The 16,716-nt window shown below is 45.9% G+C and overlaps 1 protein-coding gene across 1 annotated transcript in view; it reads left to right on the top strand.

The window, feature by feature from the left end:
• LOC132579549 (diacylglycerol O-acyltransferase 2-like) overlaps positions 1 to 6,563 on the top strand; it is a 100,000-nt gene extending 93,437 nt beyond the window's left edge. The window contains exon 8 of the mRNA XM_060249997.1: positions 5,413 to 6,563. Within this exon, the coding sequence (XP_060105980.1) occupies positions 5,413 to 5,567 (155 nt within the window). The 3' untranslated portion in view covers positions 5,568 to 6,563. The remainder of the gene's footprint in view (positions 1 to 5,412) is intronic.
• The last annotated feature ends 10,153 nt before the right edge of the window (positions 6,564 to 16,716 follow it).

The following is a 16,716-nucleotide window of genomic DNA, read 5'->3' as shown; positions in this document are numbered from 1 at the left end:
ATATTTAACTACACTGCCTCAGGGCAGACCAAACGTTAGAGAATTAGAAATAGGCTGTGAGGCTTTTGCGAAATTTTTTGCAGACAAAATCACGTCGCTCTGCCAGGACCTGCCCATCACATTGGATACAGTACATGAGCTGGAGGCCCCGTGCCTGTCTTCTGGTTTAGTTCTGGATCATTTCGACCCACTCAGCCTGGAGGAAGTTGACGGAATTCTCTCCTCTGCGCTCCCTACCACTTGCGATCTGGACCCATGCCCCTTCTGGCTAATTAAATCTTGCCCGAGGGAGCTTAGATGTCCTTTACGGGACATCTAGATCCCTCTTGGAGGGGCACTTTCCAACGCCTTTAAAAGAAGCTTTGGTCCGTTCCCTCCTGAAAAAAAGTACAGCAGACCCTGCCAAATTGGCAAATTACCGACCGGTCTCCAATTTACCGTTTTTAGGTAAAATTATAGAGAGGGCAGTGGCATTGCAGTTGCAGGGCTTTCTGGATGACACTTCCGTCCTAGACCCTTGCCAGTCTGGTTTTCGCCCGGGCTATGGGACGGAGGCAGTACTGGTCACCCTGGTAGATGATCTCCAATGGCATCTGGATCGGGGTGGTGTGGTGGTGCTGACATTGCTAGACCTGTCGGCCGCGTTCGACACGGTCGTGCCAGGTCAGGAACCTTGGAGTTTTACTGGAGCCTTCATTATCAATGGAGGCCCAGATTGCAGCCACTGCCAAGTCAGCCTTCTTCCATCTGAGGCGGGCAAGGCAGCTGGCTCCCTTCCTGGAGCGCCAAGATCTGGCAACGGTGATTCATGCAACGTTCACCTCGAGACTGGACTACTATAATGCCCTCTACATGGGGCTGCCTTTGTACCGAACCTGGAAGCTGCAGCTGGTGTAGAACGCAGCGGCCAGATTGCTGTTGGGGCTCCCAAAGTGGAAGCACATACAGCCTGGGCTGCGCAAACTGCACTGGCTGCCAGTTGTATACTGGATTCGTTACAAAGTGCTGGTTATCACCTTTAAAGCCCTATATGGCCGAGGACCTGCCTACCTTAGGGACTGTCTCTCCCCATATGAACCCCAGAGAGCACTGAGGTCAGCCGGGAAAAACCTGTTGACCATTCCCGGGCCGAAAGAGGTGAAGCTGCAAAGCACCCATGATCGGGCCTTCTCCACTATGGCTCCACGCCTATGGAACCAACTTCCAGAGGAAACGCAGGCCCTGCAGCACCTTGAACAGTTCTGCAGGGCCTGCAAGACTATCCTCTTCCGACTGGCCTTCACTAACTAAGAGGGAAGCTGCTAGGGGACTTGCCATCGGAAAATAGCACTAACATATCATATTATACTATTTTATTAATTTTAGATTTTAATCAGAATTTTAATTAAACTGTTAATGTAGTTGTTTAAAAATTTTGTATAACTAATGTATGGAATTTTGTTGTGAGCCGCCCTGAGCCTGCTCCGGCAGGAAGGGCGGGATATAAATAAAATTGTTATGTTATGTTACGTTATGTTCAACATGGCAAAAACAGAACGTATAAGGAGGGTATGAAGTTCCAGCCTAGCATCAGCATAGTGGTAGTATATAAACACCTAGTTTCTTTAAATGAAACTAAGTCCTCAGGGCCAGATGAATTGCATCCAAGGGTTCTAAAAGAGCTTGCAGATATGATTTCTGAGCTTCTGGCTATTATTTTTGAGAATTCTTGGAGAACAGGAGAGGTGCCAGAAGATTGGAGGTGGGTGAATGTTGTCACCATCTTCAAGAAGGGGAAAAAAGAGGATCCGGATAACTACCGACCTGTCAGCTTGACGTCTATACCTGGATAAGTTTTAGAACAAATCATCAAACAGTCAGTCCTGGAACATTTAGAAAGAATGGATGTGATTACTAAGAGCCAGGATGGGTTTCTCAAGAACAAGTCATGTCAGACTAACCTGATCTCTTTTTTTAAGAAAGTGACTACCTTGCTGGATCAGGGGGGATGCTGTAGACGTTGTTTATCTTGATTTCAGTAAGGCTTTCTATAAGTTCCACATACTATCCTTGTTGACAAGTTGGTAAAATGTGGTTTGGATCCTGTTACTGTTAGGTGGATCTGTAACTGGTTGACAGATCATACTCAAAGAGTGCTTGTGAATGGTTCCTCATCCTCTTGGAGAGGAGTGACAAGTGGAGTGCCTCAAGGATCTGTCCTGGAACCTGTTTTGTTCAACATTTTTATCAATGATTTAGATGAAGGAATAGAGGGAATGCTTATTAAATTTGCCGATGATACTAAATTGGGAGGAGTTGCAAATGCAGTAGCATACAGAAACAGGATACAGGATGACCTTGATAGGCTGAAAAACTCGCCTAAAACCAATAATATTAATTTTAACAGGGATAAATGTAAAGTTCTGCATTTAGGCAGGAAAAATCCAATGCATGGTTATAGGATGGGGAGACTTGTCTTAGCAGTAGTATGTGCGAAAAGGATCTAGGGGTCTTCGGGGATCATACGCTGAAGAGACAGCACAAAGGCCTTGGTTGGTAGTCTCTTTAGATTTTATCATGGGTCTCCCCCACCCTTGCAAGGGAAGACTGTAATATTTGTAGTGGTGGACACCTTAGTGGATAATACGCTGAACATGAGTCAACAGTGTGATGATGTGGCTAAAAAGGCAAATACAATTTTGGGTTGTATCAACAGAAGTATAGTGTCCAGATCACATGATGTGATAGTATCGCTTTACTCTGCTCTGGTAAGACCTCACCTGGAATATTGTGTTCAGTTTTGGGCACCACATTTTAAGAAGGACATAGACAAGGTGGAACGGGTCCAGAGGAGGGTGACGAAGATGGTGAGGGGTCTGCAGAAGAAGTCCTATGAGGAAAGGTTGAAGGAGCTGGGGATGTTTAGCCTGGAGAGAAGGAGGCTGAGAGGTGATATGATCACCATCTTCTAGTACTTGAAGAGCTGTCATATAGAGGATGGTGTGGAATTGTTTTCTGTGGCCTCAAAAGGTAGGACCAGAACCAATGGGTTGAAATTAAATCAAAAGAGTTTCCGGTTCAATATTAGGAAGAGCTTCCTGACTGTTATAGCAATTCCTCAGTGGAACAGGCTTCCTCGGGAGGTGGTGGACTCTCCTTCCTTGGAGGTTTTAAACAGGGGCTAGATGGCCATCTGACAGCGATGAAGATCCTGTGAATTTGGGGTACGTATTTGTGGATTTCCTGTATCGTGCAGGAGGTTGGACTAGATGACCCTGGAGGTCCCTTCCAACTCTATGATTCTATGATATTTACTGTTTATCTCATTACACATACTTAACCCATTTTCACTATATTTTAATGTATTCTTTTTTTCTAATGGCAAACTAGAATGATGTTTATAATGTATAGAATGATGTTTATAATGTATGTTACATTATAAATTGTAAAACATCTCTAGGAAAAACATGTCTTTTTGTTTAACCTAGACTTGTAGCAATAGAGCAATTAACAGGCAGCTTTTATTACCTTTTATTGGTTTCCCACACAAATGCTATCCAGACCAAATGTTCTTTCGATTTGTTAATTTCACTATTTTGCCATTGGATCCTAACTTTATATCACTTTGCATTCTTAACCACTGCCCACCAGCTATATGTAGCTCTGCTCACTGTACCTCATTCCTTTGTCTGATGAAGTGTGCATGCATATGAAAGCTTACGTTAAAAATGAAACATTAAAGTTGCTACTTGACTCCTACTTTGTTCTACTGCTTCAGACCAACCTCCTGGAGCTAATCATAAATAGTTACACACATGGCTCGGCGCAACATGGCCCGGCCTGAAAAGGTCTCATTTATGACAGATGAATGACACCCCTGAGTTGGATTCTTCTGTCTGCAATTGTGCAATCAGTCTGCAGCCAAGCCAACCAGTCACACTGCATTTAATCACTCTTTAAAGACTGACATTTTGAGACAGATAGGTGACATCTTAAATAGCTGGGGGTTTTGATTCCAAGGAACAGATATTATAACCTAAAACCTTACTTCCATTCTGAAACAAACTGCCAATGACTTGAATAGACAGAAACATTAACACTAACAATGTGGGGGAAATCAGCCTTTTAAAAATTAACATTATTTCGCTATCAATCCATGTCCGGGGTTCCATTTTATATCCCAAAGACGTCCCTTCACCATACAGTTTCGACATTTTTTATCCTTAAACAAAATATAGTATAGGAGTAGCAAAATACCATAGATAGCAGATAATAAGAAGAAAAAGACTGCAGATTTATACCCCACCCTCCTATCTGAATCAGTCTCAGAGTGGCTTACAATCTCCTTCATCTTCTTCCCCACACAACAGACACCTTGTGAGGTGGGTGGGGCTGAGAGAGCTCTTACAGCAGCTGCCCTTTCAAGGACAACTCCTACGAGACCTATGGCTAACCCAAGCCCATTCCAGCAGGTGCAAATGGAGGAGTGGGGAATCAAACCCAGTTCTCCCAGATAAGAGTCCACACACTTAACCACTACACCAAACTGGCTTCCAAATGATGAAAAACAACATCTTCCAACTGATGAAGAAGTTTTTTGTCTCCCCAGTTTTAAAATATACTAGAGTGCAGTACAAGGAGGAGGGACCCTTCAGGATCACTGGGCTCCTGATACATCCCCATAGACTTAGTTTCATGGACCACAGTAATTGCTGGAGATGGAGGGATGTTGTTTCCTAACTTCCGTGTTTGCCCGGTCCTCATACCTGCCATGCTGGTGATGAAATTACCTTTTCCTGGACTCAACTTTTCAGTTCTCAGCTGTCAGCCTACTCCTAAGTTTTGGACGTGGAAACTTCTAGTGGGCCAGAATCTTTAGATTTCAAGGACTGCTGCTATTGTTAAATGTCCTATCCTGCAACACTGGAAACCTGTAACTGCATGTGCAGGATCCTAGAAGGAAAAATGGTTGACTCTATGATCGAAGGGGAAATAGCATTTAATAGACAGGGTGAAGAATGAAATAGGATCTGGGCTGACGTTTTACAGGTTTTTCAATAGATCTTACTGGAACCTGATTGGATGAGTTTCAACCCCACATTTCCCCTCCCTTTTCCTTTTTAAATTGATTGGTATTTTGCTTCCACTCCATCCCTTTCTCCCCTCTGCTTACAGTGAGAGAAGGAGGAGGGAGGGAGAGCTTGTTTAATAGTCAGCATTTTATATTATGTTCAAAAACAACAAAAAACTTTTTTTAAAGTATGGCTGACGCCACATGCATGCAGCTGCACCTTTTCCATGGAATTATTATGTAGGGTGTGAATTTCCTGGAATGCTTACTCCTCCTTTTTTGTAGATGAGAATCTAGTAGGTGAGAGAAAATCTTTTGGGTAGCCACAGTTCTACCTCACCCTTTCTCCTCTTTGCCACCAGTTGGAGAGCCTGTGACAGTGCCCAAGATAGAGCGGCCAAGCTGTGGGACTGTGGACGCATACCACGCCATGTATGTCAGAGCTCTGCTCAAACTCTTCAATGACCACAAAGTCAAGTATGGTCTGTCGGAGACGGATGAGTTGCAGATCCTGTGACTGAGGCCAGAGTCATGGGGGAGACTGGGTTGCCAAGACCCCCCCCCCTTCCCCCGAGGCCTCTCTATCTGAGGGGCTTCTCTTTGGCAAATGCTCCCATGCTTCCTAGTGTGTGACTATTTCATCTAAAAAGCTGCACTTTTCCTCCTTTCTTCATTTCCAGCTTTAGAGGAGAGGCCAAATCCAGGTTCAGGACCCAGTACTAGCAGGGGAAGGTGTCAAGGCCTTGGTTCCAGTATAGGCAAAATAGTTGGGTTTGCGCAGCTAAATTGGGGTTTCCAGCTAATACAGAAAGAACAGGAAGGGAAGACTTGGACCAAGGTCAGGATCGTAGAAAGACAGTCCAGGAGCAACAGCAACATGACTTGGTACAAAATATGCTGTGTTTCTTCCTGTAGTGTGCCTGATCTTCTGATGTGGTGCTCTTTTCAAATTTCCCTCTATTGAGAAAACCAGAGGTGCTTCCCCTAAATGCAGGGATCAGGTGGAAAGGAAAGACCAATCTTTTGGGTGTGTGTGTGTGTGATGTGCTTTCAAGTCATTTCTGGTTTATGGCAGCCCTTTGAATTAATGACCTTCAAAACATCCTATCATTAACAGTCCTCCAAACTGAAAGTCATGGTTCCGTTATTGAGCCAATCCACTTCATGTTGTGTCTTTCTCTTTTCCTGCTGCCTTCAACTTTTGTGAGCATTTTTGCCTTTTCTAATCAGTCTTGTCTTCTTGTGATGTGGCCAAAATATGATATCCTCAGGGAGAGTTCAGGCTTGATTTGATCTAGAAACCATTTATTTGTCTTTTTGGTGGTCTATGGGATTTGTAAAACTCAGTTTTCTTTCTGTTAGATATTTTCACTATCCAGTTTTTACACCCACATGTAGTAATAGGAAATACAAATTGACTATAGTTTCCAGTGACAGTTCCTTACAGTTAAAGCTCATCCACCTTTCCTTATGCTATGTTCTGCAGGGAAATAAAATGCATCCTTGTCTGACACTTTTGCCAATGGAAAACCATTCTGTTGTGCAGTGAGAGTTGTTCAAGGGTGGACTCAGCTACTGAGAGAGGTGGTCCACTTCCTGGCCATCTTGAAGCAGCAGCTGGATGAACCCTGATCAGGGATGCTTAGGCCAGGGGTGTTGAACTCATTGGTTATGAGGACCAGATCTGACATAAATGAGACTTTGTGGATGGACCATGTGTGGCACAAAATGTTGTGCCAGGTAGTGGAGATATAAACTTTATAAGGGACACAAACACAATTAAAGATATTAATTTTAATTTAAAATACAAACATGTTTAAAACTCTTGCAATATGTTGCTTAAAATTGAAAGGTCAGGGAATAGTGGGAATTGGCAATGCAATTTTAAAAATAAAACATCAAGAAAAAGCACAAGGATTACAGCTGAAACTAGAAATATAAAATGCTCTGAGCCTGGGAAAATATGAAATGGCTGGGCATTGCAAACTTCTCCCCCCCACCACCCATCTACTCAGGTTAGCAGGGGTCATTTTGTAGAAAAATAGGTGGTGGAGCTCATCCAGGGATTGTTATGCAGCTGCACATACTATTCAATGGACAAGGAGCTGGAACTCTCAAAAGGAGGAGCTGGAACTCTCAGAAAGGTTCCGGAGCTGTGCTCCTGTGAGCTCCCACTGAATCTGAGGCCTGCAGGTTAGCAACAGTTCTCCAGTATAATATCCCCTTTTGGCTGTAGGTTTCCAGATGAGAGTACTCACTAGGCACTAGGTTCTCAGGTCCATTCAGCAGAGACAAGCTGGCTCAAAGCATCAACCCTTTATTTGCAAGGAGACAACTCTTGGAAGCATGAACTTCAGGTGGCCTTTCACTTGGAGTCTCAGAGTGGCTTACAATCTCCTTTCCCTTCCTCTCCCCACAACAGACACCCTGTGAAATAGGTGGGGCTGAGAGAGCTCTTTTGAGAACTGCTTTTGAGCAGAACAGCTCTGAGAGAGTTATGACTGACCCAGTTGCATGTGGAGACTGAGGGATCAAACCCAGTTCTCCCAGAAACTGCATACTTAACCACTGCATCAAACTGGCTAAGTTAGGAACTGTGTTGCTCGACTACCAGTGTATAAAGATAAGTGCTGCTTCCTGTGGGGAAAGCAGTAGACAGAAAAGAACGTACTATCCTGGGTCCGAAGAGTGACCCACAGCTCATTGTCTCCTGCTGGGAGATGGGGGGGTTGGTGTCATGCATGGGATAATCTCAGCTGTATCCTAGAGCAGGGGTGGCCAATGGTAGCTCTCCAGATGTTTTTGCCTACAACTCTCATCAGCCCCAGCCAGCATGGCCAATGGCTGGGGCTGATGGGAGTTGTAGGCAAAAAACATCTGGAGAGCTACCATTGGCCACCCCTGTTCTAGAGACTGGAGGCCATTCTGTGGGAATGCAGCTCAGCGGGGCAGCACCAGCCTAGTACATGTGACCCTGAGCTCAGGCTCCTAAAAAGCAGGGCAGAGGTGATGTCTAGCCAAAGTGATGTCTAGCCACCCTGAGCCCGCCTCAGTGGGGTAGGGTGGGATATAAATCAAATTTAAAAAATGAAAATGAGATGAAAGGTTGAGAGGCATGATGGCCTCAGTCATGTCAAGACTTTGCATCGGGTTGGTCCCCCCCCACATGGTGTCAGTTCAGTAGTTACTTCTTGCCTCACCTTCTGTTTCTCCCCTGCAAGCGGTTCAGTGGCCTCCCGGAGGAGCTTTCTCGTGCTGAGGATGGGAAAGCTGCTGGGAGGAGGCTGCCAGGCTCTCCTTCTCTGGTACCAGATCTCCTCCTCTTCCTTCTCTCCTCTTTCTCCTCCCCCTCCTCCTTCTCTTCTTCCTCCCCCTCCTCCTCTTCCTTCTCCTCCTCCCCCTCCTCCTCCCTCTCTCCTCCTTCTCCTCCTCCTTTTTCTCCTCCTCCTCCCCCCTCCTCCCCCTCCCCCCTCCTCCTCCTCCTCCTCCATGTTCCTGAGGCATCTGGGCTTCATGGGAGAAAGAGCACTGCACATTCCCTATGACATTTGATGGTTTGTTTTATGGAGACATCAGTGATTTGGCTGCTCTCCTGTATTGGTTTGGCTGCTGTGACAGGACTGTGCTGTTACTGTCATTTTGCCTGGATGTTTTTATTGTATTGGTTCATGTTGTTTCCTGCTCTGAAGCTTTGACTTGAAGTGGGATGTAAATTGGAAATGAATAAAAGGAGCAAGTGAGTCCATTTCTTAAACTTCTACACAACTGGGTTTTTTTTCATGCAGGAATGAGAGACATCAGAGAACTGGATTGAACCAAAAGTTTTCAGACAAGGAAGTCAAGGTGTTATTTCAGCAATAGACATGAGCACAAACAGGTTGAGACTCAGAAGTCTGGACTGAACCTCAGTCAGTTTGAGGTTCACAAACCACAGATTGGGAACTGCCTGTTCAGGAGGGACCAGTACAAGGTTTTTGGTGCGACTCAGAAGCAGTCCGGAAAAGAAAACCCACCCAGACACTTTTGTGCATTTCAGCTCATGGGGGTGGTCTTCTGCAGCCCTGGAAATGCCAAGAGGAGCCTCCCCCAGCCTGGCAGGCTCTGCTGCTTGCAACTTGCAAAAGGCTGTCTCCTCTTCTCATGAGGGGCGGGGGTGGGGGGTATATAAGAGGATGGAGCTGCACACAATGGGGTTGGGAAGTTCTGGGGGTCCTTGCATGCTCCAAATAGTGTTGCTGGTGAGGGGGGGGTTGCTGGATTCCCAGGCCCCAATACACACAGCCACATGAGATTTCTCATCAGCAGCAGTCTGTCAGGAAGGGGGGAATCTCTGCTGCCCCCCCCCTTTCGATTTCTCCATGGCAAAGAGTGCGGCTGTTTGTCATTCCCTCCCCACTCCACCTCAGTTGCCTGTGACTGGATCACTTCAGAGGAATTGGTTTGGGTTCCCTCGCTGTTCTCCATCTCAACCTCCCCTCCGCACCTGGGTTTCTTGCCCAAGGCTTTGCACAGCCACTCCTGGCAGACCACCATGCCGCGCCCCCCTCAAGCTCCCTGTCAGATTTTTTTCCTCGCATGTGTGTAGGGCGACTTGGGGGAGAGAGAGTGCACAAGAGTGTGGCCACGCTGCCTCTTTCCCCTTGCACTGCCTTGCCGCTTTCAAGCCAAAAGCAGCCACCACACTCTTTGGAGGCTTCCTTGGAAACGTCTGAATAACGCAGTGCTTTAGCGGTGCCTGCCCACTTTCCGGGCACGGCTAAAATGCCACTATTCGGAGGCTTCCAAGGAAGCCTCCAAAGAGTGCAGTGGCTGAGTGGCGCCCTCCAGCCAGGGAAGGGGCAAGTTGTCCAAGAGAAGGGACAGAGTGATCATGGGAGATTTCAGTTACCTGGACATCTGTTGGAAGTCCAACTCTGCTAAAAATGAAAGGTCAAATAAATTCCTGATTTGTCCTGCTAACAACTTCCTTTTCCAGAAAGTGGAAAAGGAAACAAGGGGATCTGCTATCTTGGATATGATTCTCACCAAGGAATAATTGGTTGATGAAGTGGAAATAGTGGGCACCCTGGGCAGTAGTGACCATGTGATTTTGGAATTTACAGTCTTAGGGAAGGGAAAAGCTGTATGTTGTCAGACATATACGTTGGACTTCAGAGAGGCAAACTTCAACAAACTTAGAACTGTGCTGGGTAAATCCCATGGCCACAAATACTTAAGGAGAAGGGGGTTCGAGAGGGGTGGAAGTTTTTTTTAAAGTGAAATATTGAAAGCACAATCACAGATGATTCCTCTGAGAAAAAAAATAGAAAAAGCTGAGGTGGCTCAATAAACAGCTCTCTAAAGACTTGAGAAATAAAAAAGACTCATTTAGGAAATGGAAGGATGGCCTTATAACCAAGGATGAATAAAAACAAAAACTCAGTTCTTGTAGAGAAAGAGTTAGGAAAGCTAAAGCTCAGTATGAGGTTAGGCTGGCCAAAGATGCTAAAAACAACAAAAAAGGGTTCCTTTCTTATGTTCAGAGTAAGGAAAAAAACAAGGACATGGTTGGCCCATTGTGAGGGCAAGAAAGTGAAATTGTAACAGGGATGAAGAGAGGGCAGAATTGCTCAATTCCTACTTTTCCTCAGTCTTCTCTTCTGAGGGAAACAGTGTTCAACATGGCAAAAATAGAACATATAATGCGGGTGTGGAGTTCCAACCTAGGATCAGCATAAACATAAACATTTCGGATATAAACCAAAAACATTTTGGATATCAACATTTTGGATATAAACCCAAAATCTTCTTAAACACCTAGTTTCTTTAAATGAAACCAAGTCCTCAGGGCCAGATGAACTGCGTCTAAGAGCCTGCAGATGTAATTTTTGAGAATTCTTGGAGAACAGGAGAGGTGCCAGAAGACTGGAGGTGGGCAAATGTCCCCATCTTCAAGAAGGGGGAAAAGGAGGATTTGGGTAACTACTGATCTGTCAACTTGACATCTATACCTGGAAAAGTTTTAGAACAAATAATCAAACAGTCCTGGGTCATTTAGAAAGGATGGCTGTGATTACTAAGACCCAGCATGGGTTTCTCAAGAACAATCATGTCAATTAACCTGATCTCTTTTTTTTTTTGAGAAAGTGACTACCTTGCTGGATGAGGGGAATGCTGCAGACATAGTTTATCTTGATTTCAGTAAAGCTTTTGATAAGGTTCCACATACTATGCTTGTTGACAAGTTGGTAAAATGTGTTTTGGATCCTGTTACCGTTAGGTGGATCTGTAACTAGTCAGATTGCACATTTTACCAACTAGTCAGATGGCACATTTAATTTCAGCCTACTGGATTCAAGAGATATTTTGGCACACAAAGGAGCATTGGAGGTTGCAGGACTGATGGGCACTCTTTCATTTTTTTATTATTTCAATTTACATCACAAAAACAAAACAAACTATCTACAACATTCTGTATCATACATACGATGTAGATGAAATGTTGATACATAGATCATCATCTATAATCATCATCTATAATCATCTACAATATCAAATCATATATTTAACTTAAAGTACAATCATCCATTTCATATATCATTGTCAAGTCTGCAGATTCAATAAAGAGTCGATGTAGATGCAAAGAAGCTAGTTTATTGATACTGGATGCTTGTGGCCTGAGCCAGGGTTTGAAGAGACTAAAACCATACAGTAAATACATTGCATATAAAGATCACTTCAAAAGCATTCCTACGGGCAGGGAAATTGTGCAGGGGACATTCACACATAGATGTTACTAGTACATTCTCATGTTGATTAGGCGGAGTGGCCTTGATGTTTTACAAGGCTGCTACGACTCCCACAGGCCTGGGCTGAGAAGGTTCAGATAAGACTTTTCACACATCACCATTTCAAAGCAGGGAGAGCTTCTAAGAAAAGGGAGGGGAAACAGTAGAGAGGCACTAGGAGCATTTGGTTCTACCCAGCATGCTCTCTAGTTGAGCCAGAGTCATATTCAGACTTGACATACTGCCCCCCTAAGCTGCTTCTACTGCCCTGTTAGAGCATTTCTGATGAAACCTTTTAATCAGGTCTGGGGCTGATATATCTTTCTCTGCTACCCATTCATTCTCGCTGGAGGGAAAGTGTCTCCATTTTATTAGGTAGTGTAGGACCCCTCTTTTGACTTTAGAGTCCAGGATTTCTTGGACTTCGTGATGGTTCTGATTCCCAACCATGATAGGTTGTGGGGCAGGGTGCCAAACCGAAGCCCCGGAGTCCCAACGGAGTAAGCTGCAATGAAATACAGGGTGCACTTTACTAAACATTTTTGGCAGCTCTAACTCAACTGTCACCTGATTGATCACCCTTGAGATTCTAAAGGGTCCCAAGAATTTGTATGCCAGTTTTTTAGAAGGTTGACTGAGAGGCAAGTTCTTAGTAGACACGAACACCGAGTCCCCGACCTTGAAATCCCATGTGGGGACATGTGACTTGTCATATTTATTTATTTATTTTTATAATTTCTATCCCGCCCTTCCCAACAAGTGGCTCAGGGCGGCTCACAGCACAAAGTTCCACATAAATACAGTTTAAGCATAAAACAGTTAAAATAATTAATACATTTAAAATTTTAAAGCATTTAAACCATTTAAATATTTAAGACATTAGGGACAGCAACCTCTATTATAACTACACCTGATTTCTTGTTTCTTGTTGCTTGTACCAGCTAGTCATAGGCCAGCCGGAAGAGGGTTGTCTTACAGGCCCTGCGGAACTGGGCAAGGTCCCGCAGGGCCCTCGCCTCTTCCGGCAGCTGGTTCCACCAGGAGGGGGCCATGACAGAGAAGGCCCGGTCCCTGGTGGATTTTAAGCGGGCTTCTTTTGGCCCGGGCATAACTAGGAGATTTCGAGTTCCCGATCTCAGTACTCTCTGGGGAAGTTTTTGCTTCTTATAGGCTTCTTTGGCCGCCTCTAAGTTTTCCTGGATTGTTTTCCAGCTTCCGCTCGGCCCTTGCCACCATTGCTCGAAGGGTGTCGATTCAGGGGAAGGGGTCCCCCCTGGCAATAGTGGCATCGGCTTCCCTTCATACCCATGGACGGTTGAGAAGGGGGAAGCTTGGTGGAACTATGCATGCTGTTGTTATACCCATACTCAGCAAAAGGGAGCAGGTCCACCCAATCGGACTGTCTGTGGTTAATGAAACAATGTAAATATTGTTCCAGAAGCCCGTTCACGCGTTCCGTCTGTCCGTCCGTCTGCGGGTGGTAGGCGGAACTCAACCCCTGCTGTATTCCGGCCAGTTTACAAAACTCCCGCCAGAAGTTGGCAACGAACTGCGGCCCGCGGTCGCTAATGACCTTATCAGGAAATGAGTGAAGCCAGACTACGTGGTTGAAAAACAGGAGGGCCAGTTTCTTTGCTGTGGGCAATTGGGCACACGGGATAAAATGAGCTTGTTTGGAAAATGTGTCTACTACCACTAAGATCACCGTTTTCCCATGGGAGGGCGGCAGCTCTACGATAAAGTCCATTGACACCACTGACCAGGGGCGCTTGGCCGTTTCCAGGGGTTTGAGCAGCCCCGGGGCTTTACTGCCCCTTTTCTTGGCCCTGATGCGGAAGGGGCAGGAGGCCACGAATTCCGACACGTCTTTTTTAAGGGACAGCCACCAAAACTGTCTACTCATCAAATGGAGCATCTTGACGTAGCCAAAGTGCCCGGCCAGTTTATTTGAGTGGCAGAATTGCAGCACTTCCGCCCTTAGGCTCTTGGGAACATAGAGTTTCTCCCCTTTATACCACAGTCTGTCCCCTCTCTTCTGAACATCCCCTGGACGGGCATCCCCCTCCCTCTCCGTCTCCACGGCCAGTTTCTCGGCTCCCAGTTCCCCTAAGTCCCTCTTCTTCTGTGACCGCGTAGTTACTGTGGCGGCCACCTGCGAGGGGGGAACTAAAAAGTCGACAACTTCCTTCCTCTGGCTCTCATGTTGCGGTAGGTGGGACAGCGCATCCGCTAGGACTTTTTTTGCCCTCGGGATGTGCTTTAGCATGAAGTCGAATTTGGAGAAGAATCCCGCCCACTGAATTTGCTTCTCGCTCAGTTTTTTCTTGCCTGTAAGGGCTTAGAGGTTTTTGTGGTCGGTCCAGATCTCAAACGGCATTTTGGCTCCCTCCAGCCAGGACCGCCACGTTTTCAGAGCGAACGTCACTGCAAAAGCCTCCTTGTCCCACACTGACCAGTTCCTTTGTTCGCCTGAGAATTTTCTAGAAATATAGGTGCAAGGTCTTAGCTGCCCCTCCCAATCTTTCTGCATTAGTATGGCTCCGACGGCCACATCAGAAGCGTCACATTGCACATGAAGGGTCGTTGTTCATCGGGTGGCTCAGGACTGGCTCACTAGTGAATAAGCGTTTCAGTTTATCAAAGGCCGTTTGGCACTTCAGGCTCCAATTAAGTCAGGGCCCCAGTCGCTTCGCCTCTGGCCCCTTCCCCTTGGTTTTCAGTAACTCTGTCAGAGGGAGGGCGATCTGGGCGAACCCTTCTATGAAAGTCCTATAGAAATTTGCGAACCCGAGAAATGATTGGAGCTGTCTACGTGTTCTCGGGGGAGCCCATTCCAGTACTGCCTGAACTTTTGCCGGGTCCATGGCCAACCCCTTCCCCGATACCCGGAAGCCCAAATAATTCAATTCGGTCTTATGGAATTCGCATTTAGACAACTTGGCATACAACTGATGCTTCAACAGAGTGCTTAGTACCTCTCACACTAACTTCACATGAGACTGTTCATCCTGGGAATAAATAATGAAGTCATCCAGGTACACCACCACCCCCTTGAATAAAAACTTCCTTAGTACATCGTTTATAAAGTTCATAAACACTCCCGGGACCCCCTGTAGTCCGAAAGGCATGACTACATACTCAAATTGTCCCATGGGCATGTTAAATGCAGTCTTCCACTCGTCCCCCTTTTTAATGCGCACTCGGAAATACGCGTCTCTCAAGTCCAGCTTGGTGAAGATTTTGCCCTCAGATACCGTACTTAACAAGTCCCGGATGAGGGGGATGGATGAGGGGGATATGCAATGTATTTACTGTATGGTTTTAGTCTCTTCAAAATGTCAAGTCTGCAGATTCAATCATGAGTCGATGTAGATATAAAGAAGCTAGTTTATTGATACTGGATGCTTGTGGCCTGAGCCAGTGTTTGAAGAGACTAAAACCATACAGTAAATACATTGCATATAAAGATCACTTCAAAAAATCATAACTTAATAAATACATACTTATTTGTAACTGGCTTGTTTATACTCTTGTATTTTAGCTTCTATATTTAAATATCTTTATTCTATCTTCCCAACTATCATGCTCCAGGTGTTTTGCTGGAGGAGGAGATGAGGGCTCAGGCTCTCGGGTCTTTGCACACCTCAGAATGCGGGTAGGAGGGAGGTTACAGGCACCTCTTGTCCCTCTCTATCCCACCCTGTGTCTTAGCCACCCTTCTCTCTGGGTTATCGCTCTGGATATGGCATGGGTTCTTCCTCCCTGGTGTCCAGCTGTGTATCCCCCTAAATCCCTCACCCCGCTTGCCCCACCCTCGCCTTCCTCCAATCCTGTGGAAGGTGAAGGCCATCTCAAATGTTCTATACACCATCTCGGTTGCTGTACTCATGAGGAATCCAGGTGGGTGAGCCTAGGGCGTGGAATGTGCTGCAGACCAGCTGACACCTCCATGCAAGCCCTGGTCCCCTGGTGTGGACCCATTGGGGGCCTGGCTGGGAGTTCCAGGAGGGGGGCGGGAACTCTGATGCTGGACAGTTTATTATTACATAGATATGTAGCCTGGCTCTTTCCTTTTCCCCATCTCTGTCTTAAATTCATTCTTGATTCTCAGCCATATAATCAAAAACTACTTTCCAACTTTCTTGGAATTCTGAAACTGGTTTGTTGTGTATGTAAGATGTTAATTTTGCCATTATCGCATATTCATATAATTTATTCTTCCATTCCTTCAAATCTGGGCATCTTTCTGGTTTCCATTTTGCTGCAAATATTACTTTTGCCACTGACACCATATCCCACCCTCCCTCTCTCCCTCCCTCCCTCCGTCTCTCTCTTTCCCTCTGGGCAGATGATGGCTGAAGTGACAACGGAGACAGATTTCATGGGAACCACCCCCTGCCATGTATGTAGCCAGGGGGTCTGCCCAAGCAACCTACCCTGTTCCTCCTAGGCCTCTTGGCTGGTGCCTGGGGACACCAGCTGTATCCAATCCAGAGTGGGAAGCTGAAATCCTGGCCCAGGGACAAGACCTCCATTTCAGATTCAGATTCAATGGATTCAGATTCAGACATCTTTGTTTTAGCTATCCCACCACAGCTCCCAAACAACTGGCCAGATCTTCTGGGGTGGAATCTGGTTGGCTGTCCATTATCAGGTACAGCTGTCCATTAACAGGTACAGTCCAAACCTCCAGCCTAACTGGGCAAGATGTTAAAAGCATTGGGGGGGGGGAGGATTATCCCCTTGGGGGATATGACATACCAATGGGTGTTGTGACAAAACCATCTCCCTGAGCACCAGCCTCTGTTTCCCCCTTGTAGAGATGAGCACAGCCATTGTAAGGCCAACATTCCAATAGCAGCAATGCAGTGGGTCAACAGATAATGGTTGACCATGTCA

Source organism: Heteronotia binoei, chromosome 11 (assembly GCF_032191835.1).
Source record: "Heteronotia binoei isolate CCM8104 ecotype False Entrance Well chromosome 11, APGP_CSIRO_Hbin_v1, whole genome shotgun sequence".
NCBI lineage: Eukaryota > Metazoa > Chordata > Lepidosauria > Squamata > Gekkonidae > Heteronotia > Heteronotia binoei.
The sequence above is the reverse complement of the archived record's forward strand: the minus strand, read 5'-3'. Positions and strand labels throughout refer to the sequence as shown.